This window comes from Centroberyx gerrardi, chromosome 2, assembly GCF_048128805.1.
Source record: "Centroberyx gerrardi isolate f3 chromosome 2, fCenGer3.hap1.cur.20231027, whole genome shotgun sequence".
NCBI lineage: Eukaryota > Metazoa > Chordata > Actinopteri > Beryciformes > Berycidae > Centroberyx > Centroberyx gerrardi.
Genome location: NC_135998.1, coordinates 34,691,412 through 34,713,621, shown reverse-complemented (window position 1 = coordinate 34,713,621; position 22,210 = coordinate 34,691,412). Strand labels below are relative to the sequence as shown.

The window sequence follows — 22,210 nt, the reverse complement described above, 5'->3', positions numbered from 1 at the left end:
ATTCTATTCAAAATACAGTGACATAATCATGTAATTGTCCATGTGGTCCAGATTGAAAAATTCAGATCAGAGTCACACATGAGGGAGGAAAAATCAGAATTTGGATATTTTCATCTGCAGTGTGAACGCAGCCAGGGAGAGCGAGAGAGAGAGAGAGAGAGAGAGAGAGAGAGAGAGAGAGAGAGAAAGAGAGAGCGAGACAGAGAGAGAGGGAGAGAGAGAGAGGAAGAGGATAAGAGAGAGATAGGCTGAAGGACAGAGGGAGGGAGAAGGAGAGATGATATTTGATGGAGGGAGAGAGAGAGGAAGAGGGAGAGAGAGACAGAGGGAGAGAGAGGGAGAGAGGAAGAGGGAGAGAGAGACAGAGGGAGAGAGAGACGGAGGGAGAGAGAGGAAGAGGGAGAGAGAGACAGAGGGAGAGAGAGACGGAGGGAGAGAGAGGGAGAGAGAGAGGAAGAGGGAGAGAGAGGAAGAGGGAGAGAGAGGAAGAGGGAGAGAGACAGAGGGAGAGAGAGACGGAGAGAGAGAGAGGAAGAGGGAGCAAGAGACGGAGAAAGGAAGAGGGATAGAGACAGAGGGAGAGAGAGGAAGAGGGAGAGAGAGAGGGAGAGAGGAAGAGGGAAGGAGAGACAGAGGGAGAGAGAGGAAGAGGGAGAGAGAGAGGGAGAGAGGAAGAGGGAAGGAGAGACAGAGGGAGTGAGATGGAGAGACAGAAAGAAAGCGAATGAGAGAGAGACAGAGGGAGAGAGAGACGGAGAGAGAGAGAGGAAGAGGGAGCAAGAGACGGAGAAAGGAAGAGGGATAGAGACAGAGGGAGAGAGAGGAAGAGGGAGAGAGAGAGGGAGAGAGGAAGAGGGAAGGAGAGACAGAGGGAGAGAGAGGAAGAGGGAGAGAGAGAGGGAGAGAGGAAGAGGGAAGGAGAGACAGAGGGAGTGAGATGGAGAGACAGAAAGAAAGCGAATGAGAGAGAGACAGAGGGAGAGAGAGAGAGGAAGAGGGAGATAGAGACAGAGGAAGAGAGAGGAAGAGGGAGAGAGAGAGAGGGAGAGAGGAAGAGGGAGAGAGACAGAGGGAGAGAGAGAGAGGGAGAGAGGAAGAGGGAGAGAGAGACGGAGAGAGAGAGAGGAAGAGGAAGGGCACAGATTACAGGATCAGAGGATCTTCAGTCGCTCTGTCAGGTCTGAGCCGGACTCTGTGCTCTCTCTCACTTCACTAACAGAGTGCATCATGGGAGGAACCAACAGTAATCACAACACATGCACAGAGATTTATTTAGTTTCAGAGCTGAATGGAGCCGACGGAGGAGTCCACTGTGAATGAAGACAAGCGAGGGAGTTAAATGAACAATTAATCTGTCTGCAGCAGGAGATTTGTAATCCACTTTATATTATATATATATATTATACATGGTTTTACAGATTAACTCGTCAGTCCCGCTGTTTTATTTTCATCTCGCTCTAAGTACAGCACATCCTTACTCTTCAAACACTCAACACATTTAACATAGGAAGTGATTTTATTCCAAAATGACAAATTGAGAAAAGTGACACCAGGTATTACAAAATGATTGATAACACAAAAGCAGAACAAATTATGTAACTTTTTAATAAATATCTGATAGTAGAAAACTTAAATCATTGGCTGAAATAAATGATTGCCACTGTTACAGACCGACTCCTCTGTATTTTAACTGAATAAGAAGATAAACTTAAGAAAATGATTTTTTTTTTATCTTCTCTACCTCTCTCCATCCCTCCTGCTCTACACTGTTAAATATCATCTATCCACCTTGCTGATAAACAGAGGTTACATTCAAAACACATTTTATGTAAAAGCTTTTTTACTATGATTTTTATTTCTTAGTTGTGTTTTACTTTTATTCCTTGTTCCTTAGCTCTATTTTTATTACTCCACTGATCTTGTTGCTGTAGCCATTTTTTTTAAAATAATGATTTTCATTTCATTTTATTTATTTGTGCTTACTTTCTATTCTTCTTCTTTTTTTTTTCCTAGTGTTTTTATTCCTTGCTTTTATTTATTTATTGTAAAGCACTTTGTAACAATTGTTTTGAAAGGTGCTATATAAATAAAGTTTTATTATTATTATTATTATTATTATTATTATTTACATCTTAAGCATTTAGCTGATGCTCTGACCCTGAGTGACTAACAGAGTTTACAAAGTGCTTTACAGAGAGTGACACAAGAGAAACAATTACTTAAAAGCAATTGTTCATAAAAGTGTGCCATGAGAAGAGATTTATAAGAACACACTGACTTTGCTCAGACTGATCACCTTTTGTGTTCAGTCTAGACGGCAAGTCATTTAAGACGAAGCTCAGAGAAAAAGAGAAGAGGTAAGAGAGGAAGAAGCTAATATTATAAAGCCTAGAATTAATCTATCCATACTGAGTTATCTAGGTCAGTGATTTTCAACATTTTCCATATCAAGGACCCTAATTTAGTCCACATTAGAGCCACAGACCCCCATTTGATGAGATTTTGTCTCTCAGACGCAAATCTGAGAATATTTTTATTGTCAGATATGATTTAGTCCAGAATCCCATGACTGTCTGTATTGTAGGTAGAGAGATAACAGAGAAACTATGATCAAAACAGTCATTCTTCTACGTTCTCTAATTGTGTTAACTTCTTGTAAATGAAATAATGTTGAAGTTTAACAATTCATCAGTTTGCTGGGGACCCCCTGGTGGTCCCTGGACCCCAGCTTGAGAACCACTGATCTAGATTAGCTAGTTAGCTAGCTGACCTTCTAAATTCAAACTAGCCATACTAACCTGTACTATAACATCATGGATGTCATGGACATGAAGGAATGAAACAAAGATGTCATTGCAATTTATATTATTTTATTTATATTTTCACCAGAGTTCCTTGTTTGACATTCAAGTTTGCTGCCAGTTTGCTAGCTTGCGCTCTGAAAAACATTTGTTCTCTGGCTCCGCCCACTGAGGTTTAACTCGACCAATCAGATTATTTCTGAGAAATGTTTGTAGAACTAAAACTGCAGTCTGTGCCTCGCACTGGGTGAGCGGGCCGGTTCAGTGTGTTGCCCCGGGACACTTCAGCAGGACACATGCTGCTGGAGGGTGCTGCTGATGGAACCTGTGACTTGTCTCTCTAACACCCTGCTGCTGGTCTCTCTAACACCCTGCTGCCACCCTGCTGCTGGTCTCTCTAACACCCTGCTGCCACCCTGCTGCTGGTCTCTCTAACACCCTGCTGCTGGTCTCTCTAACACCCTGCTGCCACCCTGCTGCTGGTCTCTCTAACACCCTGCTGCTGGTCTCTCTAACACCCTGCTGCCACCCTGCTGCTGGTCTCTCTAACACCCTGCTGCCACCCTGCTGCCGGTCTCTCTAACACCCTGCTGCTGGTCTCTCTAACACCCTGCTGCCACCCTGCTGCTGGTCTCTCTAACACCCTGCTGCCACCCTGCTGCTGCTCTCTCTAACACCCTGCTGCTGGTCTCTCTAACACCCTGCTGCCACCCTGCTGCTGGTCTCTCTAACACCCTGCTGCTGGTCTCTCTAACACCCTGCTGCCACCCTGCTGCTGGTCTCTCTAACACCCTGCTGCCACCCTGCTGCCGGTCTCTCTAACACCCTGCTGCTGGTCTCTCTAACACCCTGCTGCCACCCTGCTGCTGGTCTCTCTAACACCCTGCTGCTGGTCTCTCTAACACCCTGCTGCTGGTCTCTCTAACACCCTGCTGCCACTCTGCTGCCGGTCTCTCTAACACCCTGCTGCCACCCTGCTGCCGGTCTCTCTAACACCCTGCTGCTGGTCTCTCTAACACTCTGCTGCCGGTCTCTCTAACACTCTGCTGCCACCCTGCTGCCGGTCTCTCTAACACTCTGCTGCCACCCTGCTGCCGGTCTCTCTAACACCCTGCTGCCACCCTGCTGCCGGTCTCTCTAACACCCTGCTGCCACCCTGCTGCCGGTCTCTCTAACACCCTGCTGCCACCCTGCTGCCGGTCTCTCTAACACTCTGCTGCCACCCTGCTGCCGGTCTCTCTAACACCCTGCTGCCACCCTGCTGTTGGTCTCTCTAACACCCTGCTGCCACCCTGCTGCTGGTCTCTCTAACACCCTGCTGCCACCCTGCTGCTGGTCTCTCTAACACCCTGCTGCTGGTCTCTCTAACACCCTGCTGCTGGTCTCTCTAACACCCTGCTGCTGGTCTCTCTAACACCCTGCTACCACCCTGCTGTTGGTCTCTCTAACACCCTGCTGCTGGTCTCTCTAACACCCTGCTGCTGGTCTCTCTAACACCCTGCTGCCGGTCTCTCTAACACCCTGCTGCCGGTCTCTCTAACACCCTGCTGCCACCCTGCTGCCGGTCTCTCTAACACCCTGCTGCCACCCTGCTGTTGGTCTCTCTAACACCCTGCTGCCACCCTGCTGCTGGTCTCTCTAACACCCTGCTACCACCCTGCTGTTGGTCTCTCTAACACCCTGCTGCTGGTCTCCCTAACACCCTGCTGCCGGTCTCTCTAACACCCTGCTGCCGGTCTCTCTAACACCCTGCTGCCGGTCTCTCTAACACCCTGCTGCCGGTCTCTCTAACACCCTGCTGCCGGTCTCTCTAACACCCTGCTGCCACCTCACAGTTTAGCTACAGAAAACTGGAGGCTTACAGTAATCCCAGACTCCTCACTGACAACTTGAAGTTTTCTACATCCTCAACATATTCCTATAGAAAAACAGTGTATTTACATCTGTACAAAAACATTTTTACAATACATACATAACATTTACATATAAATATATAGAGATTTACAGCATCAAAGTCAATGTGCTGCAGAAACTGTGTATTTCCAGAAAGTTAACATTTTTTGGAGTTGAGAAACATATAAATTCCCACTGACATTTTATATATTGCATGATTAATGGTCCGGCTTAATCCAGTACACTCACAAACCATTTTCTGCACAGGGGAGATGCTGCTGTGGGCTTTTAAATACAGAAAAATAACTGAGGTAACGATTCTGATTTTGATGACGTCAGTTTCAGCACATCTGTGTTTAGTTTGAGACAAGAGCACCCTAAGACACCCAGAGGAAAACTCAAGATAAAGACTCTGATGATTTCCCAGGATCACATATGAAACCTTTGACATATTGGAGAAAAACATTTCTCAAAAGGACTGCTCATCCACACTAGAGAAAAGGAGAATAACACTGGAGGAAACCTGGAGAGGATGACTATATGTTTACAGGTCTGACAGACAACAGAAAGGACATTAAAATGAATAAAATGTGCATCTCCGTGTTTAATGGTGCATGAAGGAAAACCCACAAGGAGAAGGGAGAAAACCTCACATCTCCTCGTATAGAAATGTCGACTCTTTGGGAACCGAGAGAAGCAGCCTTGTTTTTAGCTGCATTTTTTGACTTTAACAAGTAGGGTTTCGAAAAGGTTTCATGAGCAACGGTTTTCTCAGCCTATAGGAGAGAACCTAGATGAGCATGTAATCCTTCAGTTGGAGTGCAAAACATGAAAAGTGGAGTTACGACAACAGCGATAAGAACAAGAAGTTTTTTGGAAAGGGTCAAAAGTTGGAGAAATGTAACTGTAACTGTGGTTCACTGTATTTTTTCCCTTCAGGTTAGGGATCCTGTGCATAAAGCAGGAGGCAATAAAACTATAAGATTGAGTGAATGGAGGCTCAGAAGCGTCATACACCTTGAGATATGGACAATATACACACACACACACACACACACACAGAAAAAAATGATGGCTGACATTTTTGTTAGATTGAGAGAGGTTTACTCCTCAGTGTCAGTCTTAGTGCTGTTCAGTCTCTTTGTAACCCCAGAAAACAAACTTTTCTTAAACAATTTTGTCACCTTTTGTAAGTTTTATCCTTTTTGGATTTTTGCATTTGTTTGCCACACTGTAGATAATCTGTTCTTGTCGCCAGAACTCGATTTTTCATTAAACCTATAATTTTTGAGAAGACAGTCAGCTCTCTTCATCTCTTGGATGAGTGACTGTTCATCCGTCGCCCTCCTCACTCTGACCTGAGCTGCCTGGAGGGTTTTAGGCTTTCTGGCTGTAACAGAGGAGTTTCTGCAGACTGGGAACGCACTGCAAGGTAAATATCTTTAACCAGAAGCCTTTAACTTTAGATTTAACCAGAACTCTATATAGATTTAACCACAAGTCTTTAACGATAAGGCTTGACCAGAAATCTTTAATTTAAGGCTTAACCAGAAGTCTACAACTTTAGATTTAACTAGAAATCTTTAATTTTAGGTTGAAGAAGTCCAGAAGAGGAAGCTGTGTTTCTAAATGAGGGTGATAAGGTTTGCAGAGCGATTGCTCATCTGAGGAAGCCTCAGTACGACTAGTTTGGCAGGTTGTAACTCAGTTTGCTGTTAAGTGAGGTCAGACTTGGTAAACTGCATGATATAATACAGTATATGTTGTTATTATTGTATCGACGAGTAACACAAATGTGTGTTGTCCCCAACTAGTGACGCATCATTATTAAGAGTAGTATGTTTACTGTGTCTATGAGTACTGAGAGATATTGTGGATGCTTTGCACATGTTATTGGGGCTTGATAATCTCTATGAAATAACAGAATAGTTAAGTTGCGACTATATAATCAACAGGTTGTATTCCAAAATGCTATTTATCCATTTTGGAAACAAATCTTCACATGAAATCATTCAATATCTATAAAATGCAGAGGATCTGGTCTGGAAAAGTGTTTTCTTTTTGTCAACCAGGGACTTATATCGCCTACTATGCTTTAAAAAGTAGCATGGTTTGTTTTTAATGTTGTGCCAACAACCATTTTAGAAGAGTAGGTGTCACTTTTTTCAAATGGTGGATGTCACCATTTGGAACAAAACCCCCGAAATTATACTGAAGTGCCAAAAATGTAAAAATGGTTTTCATCCATCCAGTGATTTATAAGTGTGTTTAACAAAAGAGGGCACTTTAAATGAAAGAGCTCCTGAAAAAAAGAAAAACGACTAACCCAAATCAAAGTCCATAATGAATCTTTTTAAACTTTAAAAAGTAGAGGAAGTAGATGTAGAGGAAAACCAAGAACGTACTTTAAAATGTAAAGTATGTTCTTCGTTTTCCTCTACTTCCAAAAATCTCTATCTACTGGATTGTTGTCCATTGGATTTCTTAATTATTTGGCTTCTTACAATGTTGGAGATTCATGAATATTGTTGGGACTGAATCATATGTATGGTGGATAAATGTAAGCAAACGTCTCAAATGTGTCTCAGGACATCATCCATAAATTATTTTTCAGATTTGAAAAGACCTTGATAGACCTGGAGGAGATTTACTCCCTCGGGGAAATGAAAACTTTTGTTGCAAGATGAGATATGTGCGACTTCATAAAATGTGACAGCTGCTCTTACAAAATGACTGATAGCGGAAGATTAAAACAAATTAGGACATTTATAACGGGTTGACAAAACCATAACATTTGATTTTTACACACTGGATCTTCTATATTGTGGAGACACTGAATGATGAACTTTGGGTTATGATTTTCCACCAAAATCAGACACAATTCACCCCAAAATTCATACTGTACATATACAATTTTGGAATAGTAGCCTTCCTAAGACTTCACACCTCTGCCTCCAGTCCCTGAAAATAGACTGAAATATTTCTCCATCCCTGCATTACAGAGTTGAACAGCATTACCCAGAACATCTATCTGGATAATACAGATTTGCAGCAAAGGTTACATTTACATTTTAGGCACTTAGCTGTAATTTGTTTTCAGTGTTTCCCCTGATCTCCTCTTAACCCAGCGGATAATATCTTGCTGTTCGTCTGTCCGACAGCAGAGGACTGCGCAGCTTCCAGTCTGAAATGTGTGTATAAAATGTATAAAAATGTTGCTGCAAAAGAGCGTACAAGCTCAGCAAGTCTTCCCTGGATAAATATCGAAAATAAATAAATGATGTAATGAGGCTGTGGAGCTCTAACTCGGGTCTCCTCGGACTAGTTTCCGGACACAGTCCTCTCGTCGCCCGGTCTGTTTCAGTCAGTCGCGTTCTCATCCTCCAGTGCCTTAACGTTGAAAAGTGCTTCTCTGTGCAGCCGGATTGACTTTCTCTCATGCCGTCATTTGGTGTGGCAGCGCCCCCCTGTGGCCGAACGCAGCGCATCCGTCCGTGAGGATTCAGCCCGGCTCAAGTCGGGACGCACAAACTGTACAAGTGAAAGAAAACCGTACAGGGGAAAACCTCTCTGGAGTGTGCTTTGTCACCCAGAGATCCCTCTGTCTTTCTCTCTCTGTCTGTCTCCATCCAAAGTCTCTTATGTCCTTCAGCAGATCTCATCTCCTCTCTCTCTTTTTCTTTTTCTCATCCCATCATCTGTCGTGTTTTTTATATTCATTGCTCCATCTATTCTTGTGTAAGTTACTTTCCAGCGTTCAGATGGAGGACATTTCCTTTTTAGGCATCAGGAGAGCATCCCGGGCTGTGAGCAGCTAGAAGGCGTCCACAGTCAGGGGTCAAAGGTCACTTTTTTGGCTGACCGTATCCATGAGTCTGCTGCAGAGATTCACTGGTGTTTGTGTCACTGCAGGGGGTTTTAGGTCTGGTCAGCAGAGCCGTAGTTCCTGTCTCAGTGAGCGGGCCGATAGTCCTTTAAACACACCGACAGAGAGGTCAAAGGTCACCTGGGCGGCGAGTACCCATAAGGCCACTGGAGGCAGAGGGAGCCGTGGTGGGGCAGCGGGTGGCTGTGGTAGTGTTCGATCAGAGCCGCCAGGGAGGGGAAGCTCACCTCGCTGTCCAGAAACACCCGCTGCTCCTGTGGAGAGAGACACTTTCATTAAGTTTATTATATTTAAATATATTAAGCAGAGATATGTGTATTTATAGGCTAAATAGAGCAGGATCATCTTTTAAATCACTTCTCAAAACACACTTGTTCAGGAAAGCCTTTTTTATAATATTTAACACTCACATATATCCATATTTCCTGCCAATACACTTACTTAACATGTTGAAATGGTCACCAGCATATATTTATATACATACATACACTTATATAGCTCCAGAATTTCTATTACCTCTGCTGCTGAAATGACCTAATTTAGTAAATTAATAATTTCGAAATAAAGTTTCATTGTGTTTCTTGTTCTTGCTGGTAATCTTGAACTATTTAATTCATTGGTAATTATTTATAATATTATTATCAATGTGATTATGGGTTGGCGGTAACCAGACACACAGAGACAGTAAAAGATAAATCGCAGGTTTCTTACCTCTTCAAACAGTCTGTAGTTTCTGGCTTTGCCTAAACTGACGTCCCACACCACCAGCACCTGGTGAGCAGACGGAGGTTATATTATATTATATTGTATTATATTATATTATATTATATTATATTATATACAGATTATAAACCTGTTGGTTGTGCAGGGAGGATTTTTAACTCTGTACTGAAGGACTGGAAAGACAGTTTGGGGTCAAAGGTCACAGTCTGAAGACTGAACTGTTTCCTCATCATTTCCTCAACTAAATGACCTCATATCCTTTAAAAAAGTATCGGAATCTGTTGCATCCAATGATGCAACAAACTTCTCCAACGATGCAAAAGACATCTTTCTATTTTGCAACAAACATTTTCCACAATGTAACAAACATCTCCAACAATGCAACAAACATCTTATTATATATAAGGTATATAATCTGTATGATATTATATTATATACAGATTATAAACCTGTTGGTGATATATAGGGAAGATATTTAAATCTGTCCTGCAGCTGAAAAGACGTTTGGGGTCAAAGGTCACAGACTGTGGGAACTGAAGACTGAACTGTTTCCTCGTCATTTCCTCAAACAAATGACCTCAAATCCTTTAAAAAAGTATCGGAATCTGTTGCAACCAATGATGCAACAAACATCTCTGGCGTAAAAAACATTTCCAACAATGCAACAAACATCTCCCACAATGCAACAAACATCTCCCACAATGCAACAAACATCTCCCATAATGCAACAAACATCTCCCACAATGCAACAATGTATGTTTGATCTCTTTTAGATGAATTTATGAATGAATGAAAGTCTTTATTTTGTACCTTTGAGGTTTTGGTGCCGGAGTTCCTGATGCCGTACAGGCCGTCCTGCGGAGGGGAGCGGCTGTCCCTGAACAACCTGCAGGTACAACCAGAACCACCGGTTACAGAGGGGCAATATGAGCAGTCCGACACACACACACACACACACACACACACACACACACACACACATATAGACACACAGGTTAGCTAAATATTGTGTTAAATGCCATTAATTAAATGCATCTTTATCTCTCTCTCAAATGAACTTTATTGATGAAGCACAACAGTATTTATTGCCAAATAGTCTCTCTCTCTCTCTCTCCCTTTCAATTTCAATTTTAATTGGTGTTGCCAAAGCATATAGAGGTGAAAATGATAGATAAATAAAGGAAAAACAAAGAGAACGGTATTAACAATAAAATCTGGTAATGACAATAAAAGTAGAACAAAAAATGATGATCAAATGATGAAAGTTAATATATAAATGCAAAAATGTATGTCTCTCTCTCTCTCTCTCTCTCTCACACACACACACACACACACACACACACACACACACACACACACACACACACACACACACACACACACAGGCTGGACCCCAACTCTGCTATTTCCTTTTCTGCCACCAGAGGGGGGAAAATACTCTGCAAAGCAGCAAAGCGGCGGCCAGCTGAGGCAATATTTCTATTTCCAGGAACTTCATAAAAACAGAGTGGACGTCTTACTTTTCCACGCTGCATGTTTCCGTTGTGTCGATGAACACAGAGTTTGGCAGCTGCACCTGTAGATGGAGACATCATCGGGTTAAACACAACGTAAACAAAGAGTCTACTGGAGCGCAAAGCTCGAAAACATCCTCCTAACTCTGCTCTGAGTCAGAGAAGTGACTGGAATAGAGGCACAGATGCATTAAGTGTGAGGTTTTATTTCCCAGACGCTGCTTAAAACATGCTGTCTTTTGTCTTCAGTTTGTGTTTTTATGCGTATACTTATGTTGTTTTATCAAATGTGAAGTGCAAATACAGAGGGACGTCTCAGCCTGAAATTATAGTATATCATTTCAGGATTTGATTCCAAAAATGTCCATATTGAGAATAAACTGTCCTCAAATTCAAGACTATTTGGAAAAATACAGATTTTCCTTTCCTTTCCTCTTAACGGTGGTTATTGTGTTGACAAAGGTTTAATGATAGCAAATACATTCAATAATATTCCAGTTTTACTTTCATGCCAGCAGCTGCTTTGCAACAGCAGCTGTCAGGTTTTACAATCTTATCTTATTTAGATCATTTGTAATGAAACTCCGCAGTTAATTCTACAATGGAGGCAGGTTGGAGGCCGGAGTTATAAAACATTAATTCGTTCCTGAAGAGAAAATGATGCCATGAATACAAATGAATGAATGAATCAATGAAGTAGACAAAAGTTCAATAGAGTGTTATTGACTGGAGTAGAGCAGAACAGGGTCAAAATCAAGTGAAGTGGAGTTTAATTGAGCAGAAAAGAGTAGAGAGCAGTTTCCTTAAGTGATATGTGTTGTTATCTACAGCAGCATCTACAGCACACAGCAGTTCAGATTAACCTCTAATGACCCTGGGGGGGGGGAAGTTAATAACGCTCGACTCTTACATTCTCGTAGTCTTCGTCGGACTCTTCCTCTCCTCCGTGTTTAGCCGGGTCTCGTCTCCTCCTGCACTCGGCCGGCAGCTCCTCTCCCGAGATCCGGAAACTCTGTCCCTCCGGAGACGCTCTTCTGAGGGGAAAACAGGGTTACTGTGCGCACACATGCAAATTCTGACATTAAAATAACAATAAACCGTCGCTGTTGTACGACATTTTGATGCTTTTTAATGTTTTAACGTCAGTTGAAGGAATCCTGAAATCCTTCAACCCTTTTCTGTGTGGCTTGTCTCACTTGTTTTCATATACATGTCTTAATAAAAAATGGCCGCTACTCTTCTTCTACGCCTCTTGTCTGTACGGCGAGCTAGAAAACGTTAGCGTTAGCCCCGTTGGGCCGCGGAGAGAAGAGGCGTAGAAGAAGAGTAGCGGCCATTTTTAAGACATGCGTACGAAACCAACTGGGAGAAGCCACACAAAGGTGAGATTTTATACTTTATTGCAAATATTTTCACACAATATGTTTTACTCATGTAACAGAAAAGGGTTGAAGGACTTCAGAAAGCTTCTCCACATCAAGTCAAAGTGCCGTAAAGATTTTTTCCGCAAAGTTCTTAACGGGACGCCTCGGAACTGGACCACACAGTGCAGAGCCAGTCAGCGGGGCGGGTGGGAGTCCTGTGTGTGTGCGTGTGTGTGTGTGTGTGCGTGTGTGTGTGTGTGTGTGTGTGAGTTGAACTTACTGGAGGTTGGCTCCTCCCTGCTTGGGCCTGGCTGTCGGGACGGGGGGCTTGAAGCACGGCGGAGGAGGCTTGGGCTTGTGCGGCCCGGGTTTAGGATGCGGAGAGAGGGGAGGAGGGAGGGAGGGGGGCGTGTGGGCGGGCGGCGGGGGGTCCAACGTCCCGGATCGGGGGGTGAGGAACCCGCGGGGCGAGCCCCCGATATTAGGGGGAGGAGGAAGCGGGGGGCCCGGCCTGCCGAGCCCCAGGTGGCGGCTGACGCCCGGCGAGTGGCTTCCTCCGGCAGAACTGTGGGAGGGGCCGTTCAGGACCATTCTGCTTTCTAATTGGTTGCAGATGGGCAGAGTGGCGGGGGATTGGACGCTCACGGCCGGCAGAGGCCTCCCCCCCCTCTTGTCGCTGCCGGGCTCCGGCATCGACGCCATCCTGCCCGGGAGCGACCGCTTGGCGTTGGGCGGCGGCGGGAGAGGGGGGGTGAGGGACGAGGGCGTCTGCAGGTGGGGGGCGAAGGGCAGCGGGGGGGGGAGGCCCTTGGGGGGGTCCTTCTGGATGCAGGGAGGGGGGAAAGACGGAGGCGGCTTTTTGGGGAGCGGACTGGTGGGCGTTTTGTTGTGCGGCGGGACGGGGGGAGGCGGGCCTTTGTGGAAACTTGTGATGGAGTCTTGGCGGTGCTGGAGCGCCGCCGGCACCGGGGGAGGGGGGTAGGAGGGGGGCGGGCCGGTGGGTCTGCCTGGAACAGGGACACCAAGGAACCCAATCAGTGACAGGAAGTAATAAACCAATAAACCAATAAACCAATAAACCGATACTAGACTCAAATCCCTTCCCACTCTCTCCTCAGCTCTTATTTCATCTCTTTTCCTCTACAAGATCATTCCAGGAGGTCAGGAATATTGTCAAGGCACTCTGGCTTTGACCTTTGACCTTTGACCTCCTTACTGTTGGCTGTAATGTTGATGATCTAGGAATTGAAGCTTATTCTACTGTTACACTCACTGTAAGTCACTCTGGATAGGAGAGTCAGATAAAATGACTAAAATGTAAATGTGTTGGTACATGTTCATATATATGCATGTTTATGTGTGTGTGTGTGTGTGTGTGTGTGTGTACGGCACCTGTGGATGTTGGTGAGCAGTCGCTGTCAGGCTTCAGATAATCCTCCTCATCTTCATCATCTTCATCCTCCATGTAATCTGTACAAAGAGAAGAGACACAGATTAATAACATAAATTAAAAAAAATCATTTGTTTAAACTGGCAATTTTGTACTTTAGATCCAATTTTCATGCATTCATTCAATTCGGTTTATTTAATTCCTTTGCTGTTCTTTTATCTACAAAGCAGCTTTGTAAACTCTGTTTTTAAGAAGCACTATAAAAATAAAGATTAATATTAAAGATGATTGATTAAATAAATAACATTATGTATGACATTTTTGTGTGTGTGTCTATGTGTGTTTTGTGTGTGAGTGTGTGTGTGTGTGTGTTTACCATCTTCTGCGTTATCGACGGAGTGTTTAATATCCATCGGCCTCTCAATGGACCCGTAGAAACTGTCGGCATCAGAGTCGGAGTCACTGCGGCAACAAAGAAGATTTTTATATGTAATGGATTATTTTTTTGTCAAAAATTTGCAGCGGTCGGAAAAAAACTGCTCGTGTTCACAGTTAATATTTACAGGAGCACAGAAAAAGATTCAATTGAAAACCTTATATATGATATATATTATTATAATATATGATATAATATATGGCATAAATAGATAGATAGATACTGTAAGTGCGTCTGTATGGATTAATTTCAGTCTTCCAGGTAGTAAGAAATAAAATCCACTGGACTTCAAATGAAGAGTTGAAACGTTTCACCGCTGCTGGGGAAACCTCTTCAACTCTTCATTTAACTCCAGTGGATTTTGTTTCTACTTTTTTGGACACACTGTAAGTACATAAAACTAACCAATAAATCAACAGCAAATAAATATGCAAATATGTAAGTAAAAAAGACATCAAGCAAACAAATAAATGATTCCTACTACATTAATATGCTATATTTTATACTCCTTTTATATTTCTGCTACATTAACATGCTATATTTCTGTTTTAGACAGCAAGTCTAAAACAGGTACACTTTATCTCTGTGTGGATTTTATTATTATTATTATTATTTTATTTTATTATTTCATTTTACTCACTTATATTGTATTATTATTGTTTTATTGTATTTTATCCTTTTGTGAAGCACTTTGTAACATTGTTAAGAAAAGTGCTATATAAATAAAGTTTATTATTATTATTATTATTATTATTATTATTATTATTATTATTATTAAGTCCTTAAACTTTGTGCCTTGGATGCAAATCAGAAATGTAGTTTTTCCCAGAATACAGTGTGACAGTTTTAGACAATTTCAATAAATGCCAATGGAGTAGTAACACAAAAACCCCGATAAAACAATATACAGGAAATAAAAACAGAGCAGAGAAGATAAAAATAGACTTCCCACAGCTTCCAGCAGCCTTTATATTGACAAGAGCTTGAGAAGGTGTGACAAGACGGACAGGCAGAAGGTGTGTGGCGGTTTTCCCACGTGTGTGTGTGTGTGTGTGTGTGTGTGTGTTGGAGCGTGACGCATGGCGGTGGAGCAGCAGTGATGTCAGACGCTTTAGAGAAACCCTACTGATGTGGGTCATCCTGCTTCAGAGCTGTTTGATCACAACAGTCTGAGTCACGGCTTCCTGTGGCCCAACGGCTTTCAGCAGCGTTAGTCACTTCTTAACGTTTTTTTTTTTTTTTTTTTTTTTTTTTTACTGTGCTGAGCATGTGTCCTGTTTTCCAGCCACACACTGATTTACATTCATTCAGTTAAAGACATTCATTCCCAGTAAAACCACAGTCTTCTACTGCTGGCAGAGGTGGGAAGTAACTAAGTGCTTTTACTCAAGAATTTAGTTGATTGCTTGTTTAGATTTATTGGTTAAGTTTTATGTACTTACAGTATGTAAAAAAATAGAAACAAAATCCACCGGACTTAAATTAAGACGTTTCTCCAGCACTAAGTAGAACTGAAGAAACCTCTAGGATGAGTTTTTAGTCCAGTGGATTTTGTTTCTTACTACCTGGAAGACTGAAATGAATCTACACACTTGAGTAAAAGTACAATACTTAAGTACAATTTGGAGGTACTGGCACTTTACTTGAGTATTTCAATTGTGAGACTTTCTACTTTTCCTCCACTACATTTCAGAGGGAATATTGTACTTACTATTGTACTACTTCCTCGTAGTAGCTACTGTAGTTACCAGTTAGGGGAGAGCGGGGCAACTTGTCACAAAACTTCTTCCAGTAAATAATTCAAAATGTAAAAATGCCATTTTTTTAAAGAAGACCTTAATCTAGCTAGGAAAATATATATCGTATCACAGTAGTAAGGCAGTGCTGAGAAATAGACCAATGAGTAAAACATGCGTGACAACATGCGTGACAACATGCCCTGCTCTCCCCTACTTTGCAGAATAAGGTTTTACATGCAAAACAGTTCATTTGCATTGGTTTATGTGCTAGAAGTGTGATTTTCAGACCTGTTCCTCGTTATAATGGCAGCGAATGGAGAGAGAGAGAAAAAAAACACAATTCTCCAATCGTCTCTACTGCCAGTTTCAACATCACTTTAAGTTGAAGGTACAAAGAGTTAAAAGTGGCCAAAGTCACACTGGTTAAGCCACCGTCTGTCTTCAGTCAGTCAGAAAAGAGAAGTGTGTGAAGTGTGGAGGAAGGAAACGAAGGTGAGAGGAGCCAGAATAGAAGGAGCTTCTGCACAAACTCATGTTGTACGCAGCTTTTTTCCATTATGTTGTATTTTTGCAGTTCAGTGACGTTGTATTTATAATTTGAATATAGTTCTGAGCTTTGTGCAGTCACTTATTCCTAAAAATGAACCCTCAACTATAATTTATGTATTAAACGTATTCTATATGACAAATTAAAAGACGCTTAAACTATACGTAATATCGTGAATTGTGATTTTCTTACCTTGGGATGTTTGAGTCTCGTCTGTCGTTATAATGATCTATCTCCCTCCGCAGGTGTCGCATCCATTTCTGTAAGACAGCAACACTGATGTAGCAGGTGTTTATGTGTGTGTGTGTGTGTGTGTGTGTGTGTGTGTGTGTGCTCTCACCCTCCTCTCGTCCTCGCTGGCTGCAGAGAAGAACCAGGTTCTGTGTTTCTTGCTGAAGTGGACGATCTTAAAGGGAAACACGTTGCTGGACGTCGTCTCCTCCGCCGCTCTCATCACTCTGAGGAGGAGGAGCAATACTTCAATATATAAACTACAAAACAGTGTATGCTTCACGTGATAAAATAAAAACATACTTTATAAATACAATAAATAAAAGAGCATGCAAAATTCAGGCGATGCAATACAGTAGCAGCTAAAAGGTATTTCAATGCAGATTAGAGCAGCACCAGTAAGCAACAAATACATTGATAAAATCAGTAATAAAAACTAAATAGAATAATAACTAATACAACTAAAAGCCAAAGTAAAAAGATACGTTTCTAGCAGAGGTGGGGACTCGAGTCACATGATTTGGACTCGAGTCAGACTCAAGTCACAGTTTTAAATACTTGAGACTTGACTTGATGCATGAAGAGAAGACTTGAGACTGGACTTGACTTGGGTTCTGGTGACTTGGGACTTGACTCTGACTTGTACTTTGATGACTTGAAAAGGTTTCTAAAGTCTTGACTTGAGATCTTGTGTTTGTGTAAATGACTCAGATTGAAAGTGATGAGATTTGTTCCAGCAGACGACTGAATTTAAATTCTGTTTTCTGAATTTGTATGGAATGATTGAATTTATTGAAGTTGAAACTGATTATAGAAATCAAACTCATGATGCTCTTACCAAGTTTTTATCCTATTAAAACCATATTGCATTGAAAAGTCCTAGATATTTAGTTTTCTTTAAGATATTAAATTGATACTGGACTCTTGATTTGTTCTGACTTGACTTGCTGTTCTACATTTAGACTTGAGACTTGACATTAATGACATGGACTTGACTTGGACTTGACTTGGTGTTTGTGCTTCAAGACTTGAGACTGACTTGGGACTCGAGCAAAGTCAACTTGGTCACACCTCTGGTTTTTAAGTGTTTTTTAAACTGAATTAGCTGTGTGGATGGAAGTAGGAGAGCAGTTCCATAACCTGGGAGCACCAGGTCATTACTGGAGGTTTTGCAGCAGGTCTTTCCAGAGAGACGTCACTGACCTGTTGTAGCCGTTGAGGGAGAACGCCCCCTGTGGGGCCGGAGAGGTGCTGCTCTTGAAGTAGTACACACAGCCTTTGTGGATGATGATGTATCGCAGCGGCCCTGCAAGACAGACAAGACAGTTACATAGTGGTTATTAATTAATTAATTAATAAATATAATTTACTTGATAGGGACAACGCAAATTAACATAGTGGCACTTCAACTGGTTACAAACAAGTTGATGAAGTTTGGGGGGGGGGGGGGGGGGGTAAATATAAATATAAATGGTAATATATTAAGTGCCAACAAATCATCCACACAACGATGAAAGTATTGTGGCACATGCTTCAGACCTGTTTCATATTTACATATCTTTAAAGCTGCAATAGGAAATTTTGCATGTTGATGGCCCCAGCTGGCAGCAAAGGATAGCTATTTGAATTTTGTGATTTCAAACCCAGAAATCATGTAATGACATGTAGTGACATCAGGAAACTCCTCACACCTAATAATAATAATAATGATAATAGTAAATTTGATTTAAGAGCACCATTCTCAGACACTTTACATAGTTCAAAAATCAGAAAAATCAAGTTAAAAAAATCAGGAAAGCTGCATTAAAAATGCAAAAAAATAAAAAGGATAACCTAGGGGTGCAGATGGTGAGTGAACATCTTTTGGCAGCAGCTTCATCCCCTCTCAGCCCCACTTGATTTAGGCTGATAAGACAAGTGCATTTTCACATCAATATCTTGCCTAGTGCAGCTTTAATATGAGTGAAGACGACTCATCAAGTTCACTGATAAAGATGCAAAGTAGAAAACTTTCACTGTTTGTTTGTTTTTATATATATATATTTTTTTGGCATTTTTTGCCTTGATTAGAGAGTTGAAAGTGGAGAGAGACAGGAAAGCTTGGGGTACAGAGAGAGGGGGACGACATGGGACAGAGGAACCCGGGACGTTGCAGCTACATGCTTTGCCCCCTGAACCTTTTTATTAACTATTGGACTATTTATTAATTCCTGCTCTAACCAGCGCCTGAGAAGAGAACTGCTGTGCACCGGGCATCCTCAACCTCTGCCAACCAGTCATGATGTGTCATGATGTGTCATGATGTGTCATGATGTGTCTGGCAGTATACAGAGAGGGGACTTCCCCGTGTGTCATGTTATTTCCCAGGTTCAGGGGTTCTCAAATGTCTTCAATGACCTGAACCCCCACACAGACACTCATCAGGCCACAGACCCCCATTTGATCAGATTTTATCCCACCAACTCATATGGGAAGATTTGTGTTGCTGATTTAGTATTGAATCATATAACAGTCCACAATGTGTGGGGAGATAATAAACTATGATTAGAAGAGTTAATCTTATACATTCTCTAAATGGGATAATTTCTTGTAAATAAACCTCCTGGGTGGGAACCCCTCAAGGACCCCTGGGGGTCCCCAGACCCCAGTTTGAGAACCACTGTCCTCTGGTTGACTCTCATTGTAAGTCACTCTGGATGAGAGAGTCAGCTAATTCCCTAAGATGAGACAAGAAGATTCACCAGACTTCAGAGTGATTTGATGTGAAACAGCGGTCTGATATTCTGAAACAACAGACATCAGAAATGCTTTCATCGGCCAATCAGAATTGAGTATTCAACAAAGCCGTGGTAATAATCCAAAATGTAATCCTGAACTCACACTTCATGAGGCTGAACTGGCTCCCTCCCTTCTTGTGGAGGTATCCCGCCGTGGAAACTCCTCCTGGCATGGTGAGGAGGTTCTGCGCCCCGATGGCTCGCATCGGCACCGGCCAGCACACCTCAGGAGACGACATGGTTCTAGGAAAGGAGACAGGAGAGGAGGTGAGGAGGTGAGGAAACACAACAAGCAAAATACCATGGAAAGATCTGGAGGAGAGGAGAGGAGAGGAGGGGAGGGGAGAGGAGAGGAGAGGAGGGGAGAGGAGAGGAGAGGCGGAGAGGCCATTATCTAATACAAAGGTGAGGAGAAGACACACACACACACACACACACACACACACACACACACACAAGCACAAGCAGTGTCAGCACAGGCCTTGCTGTACCCATTGAACCACACAGGATTTCCTTTTGAAGCTCAACCAGCCAGTGATCATCAGCATGGCGGATGGCTGCAGGCTGCATGCTGTTTCCCACTGAGTAAACTAAGAGTTAATTTCCAAAATGCAATATACTGTATCTCTCTGGGGGAAAAAAATAATTCATCTTTCCATAGAGGATTCAGTCTGTAAATGTCAGTATTTGTCAGGCAAGGACAGCTGACCCACTATCATTTCCAAATTTGGCATAATTTTCATTTTGTCCTATCAATCGCCTTTAAAGACCTTTTTTTTTTTCAAACGGTGCGTATCTAGTTTTCGGAGAGACTCTCCTCAGAGGCCGCCTACCTCCTGTTGAGCCTCCTCTTGATGGTTTGAACGGCAGCGCTCTCCCTCAGCATGCTGGCTGTGGAGGCCAAGACCGGCAGCAAGTCCATGATGCGTGCCCTCCAGCCACAGAGCGCCGTCTGGTTCAGACTTCAGACCGACTCAAAGCATTAACGCTGCCTGTCGGAGACTCTCTCTCTCTCAAACTGAGGAGGATTTCTCCCGTGTTCTGGTCTTCAAATCATTTTTTCATCCTTTCTGTTCTGTTTTTTTTTTCTTCTCGGCGGGTTTAGCGGAGCGTGCCGTCTGCCGGAGAGTCAGACGCACACTGAGAGGGATTTGTCTGCCTTGTTTTAGACGCCTGCCTCCTTCGATCACAGCCTTTCTTTTGATTCCTCTCTTTCTGTCTCTCTCTCTCTCTCTCTCTCTCTCTCTTTTTCATTTTCTCCTTCTGCCTGATGTCTATCTGTCTCTCTCTCTCTCTCTCTCTCTCTCTCTCTGCATGCCTTTCTAGATTTCTATCTCTCTCGCTCTCACTCTCACGTAAACACACTCGTACTCAGATCTTTACTTACACAAACACACAGATTTCTACGCATACAGAGACTTCAATACAAACACACCCACACACACACACAAGCCTCCCCCACACGCGCAGACTTCTGCACACACACACACACACACACACAGGCAGTGTGTCACAGCATTCGGTCCAGACAGGAAACACATAATGCTCAGGGTCCAAAGGAAGCCTCCAGCTTCCTGACCGCTTGTTCACTACTCCAGGGTCAAGGTTTCAGATAATAGGTGTGTGTGTGTGTGTGTGTGTGTGTGTGCAGGAGTGAGAGAGAGAGAGAGAGAGAGAGAGAGAGAGAGAAAGTATGTACGTGTGTTTTTGCATGCATGTCTGTGTGAGAGTGAGTGATTGAGAGAGAGATAGAGAGAGGTTTGAGTGTGTGTGTCTATGCATGCATGTGTGTGTGTGTGTGTGAGAGAGAGAGAGAGAGAGAGAGAGAGAGAGAGTGAAATGACAGGGTCCAGCAGTAATTGAGAGTGAAAATGAGGCATGCCTTAACAAATTAAAGCTAATGTGCTGTAGCTTCACTGAAGAGAGGAGAGCTTAAGTCAAGTGTGTGTGTGTGTGTGTGTGAGAGAGAGACAGAGAGAGAGAGAGAGAGAGAGGGGGAGAGAGAGAGAGACAGAAGTAGACAGACCAATAGTCAAAATAAACATCTCAAGTCAAGTCCTTCATCCTCTAATGTGTTTATGCTCAACTTCCAGTCTATCAACACATCTAAGAGGAAGAGGGAGGGAGGGAGGAGATGAAGGAGGGAGGGAGGGAGGAGATGAAGGAGGGAGAGAGGGGGCAGGGAGGAAAGAAGAGTGAGAAGGAGAGCGAGGTGGAGGGGAAGGAGGGGAGAGAGGGAGGGAGGAAAGGAGGGGAGAAAGGGAAGGTGGAAAGGACAGAGGGGAGAAGGAGGATAGGAGGGGAGAAAGGGATGGAAGAAAGGAGGGAGGGGAGAGAGAGAGAGAGAGAGGAGGGGAGAAAGGGAAGGAGGAGGAGAGGGAGGGGAGAAGGAGGAAAGTGGGGGGGAAGGAGAAGGAAGACAGGAGGGAGGTGAGAAAGGGAAGGAGGATAGGAGAGAGAGGAGAGAGAGAGAGGAAACTGTAGGGTAGAAAGGGAAGGGGAAGGGAGTTAGGGGAGAGGGAGGAAAGGAGGGGAGAAAGGGAAGGAAGAAAGTAGGGAGGGGAGAAAGGGAAGGAAGAAAGTAGGGAGGGGAGAAAGGGAAGGAGGAAAGGAGGGAGGGGGGAGAGGGAGGAAAGGAGGGGAGAAAGGGAAGGAAGAAAGGAGGGAGGGGAGAGGGAGGTAGGATGAAGGAATGAAAGGGAGCGGCGCGGTGAAGGAGTGATGTAAGGAGGAAGGAATGACAGGGATGGAGGGAAGGAACAAGGAAGAAGGAAGAAACGGCGAGGAGGGAGGGAGGTATGGTGTCATATTCAGCGCTGTGACATCATTTATGTCTCAGTTGACTTTGTTGTGTTTTTGTATTTTGTTCGTTTAGGTTCAAACTGACCAATTAGAAGAGAACCAGGACT

At 43.2% G+C, this 22,210-nt stretch overlaps 1 protein-coding gene and 1 long non-coding RNA gene across 5 annotated transcripts in view; both read right to left on the bottom strand.

The window, feature by feature from the left end:
- Nucleotides 1-2,848: 2,848 nt before the first annotated feature.
- On the bottom strand, nucleotides 2,849-3,470 carry LOC144542314 (uncharacterized). The gene is made up of 2 exons (XR_013507170.1): nucleotides 3,217-3,470; nucleotides 2,849-3,139 (listed from the first exon to the last, which is right to left on the bottom strand). It is a non-coding gene; the product is annotated as an uncharacterized LOC144542314 (long non-coding RNA).
- Nucleotides 3,471-7,446: 3,976 nt separating this feature from the next.
- Nucleotides 7,447-22,210, bottom strand: part of sh3bp2 (SH3-domain binding protein 2) — a 31,662-nt gene continuing 16,898 nt past the window's right edge. For 2 of the 4 annotated variants that reach the window (XM_071906679.2, XM_071906677.2), the window contains exons 2-13: nucleotides 19,405-19,544; nucleotides 17,728-17,830; nucleotides 16,634-16,751; nucleotides 16,486-16,553; nucleotides 13,948-14,033; nucleotides 13,574-13,651; nucleotides 12,462-13,188; nucleotides 11,728-11,851; nucleotides 10,824-10,879; nucleotides 10,114-10,189; nucleotides 9,292-9,351; nucleotides 7,447-8,834 (exon numbers count right to left, since the gene is read on the bottom strand). In XM_071906679.2, the coding sequence (XP_071762780.1) occupies nucleotides 8,697-8,834; nucleotides 9,292-9,351; nucleotides 10,114-10,189; nucleotides 10,824-10,879; nucleotides 11,728-11,851; nucleotides 12,462-13,188; nucleotides 13,574-13,651; nucleotides 13,948-14,033; nucleotides 16,486-16,553; nucleotides 16,634-16,751; nucleotides 17,728-17,830; nucleotides 19,405-19,540 (1,770 nt within the window). In that variant the 5' untranslated portion in view covers nucleotides 19,541-19,544 and the 3' untranslated portion in view covers nucleotides 7,447-8,696. Of the gene's footprint in view, nucleotides 8,835-9,291; nucleotides 9,352-10,113; nucleotides 10,190-10,823; nucleotides 10,880-11,727; nucleotides 11,852-12,461; nucleotides 13,189-13,573; nucleotides 13,652-13,947; nucleotides 14,034-16,485; nucleotides 16,554-16,633; nucleotides 16,752-17,727; nucleotides 17,831-19,404; nucleotides 19,545-20,134; nucleotides 20,402-22,210 lie in introns of those variants that run through there. The other 2 variants (XM_071906678.2, XM_078287522.1) reach the window with 2 other exon arrangements.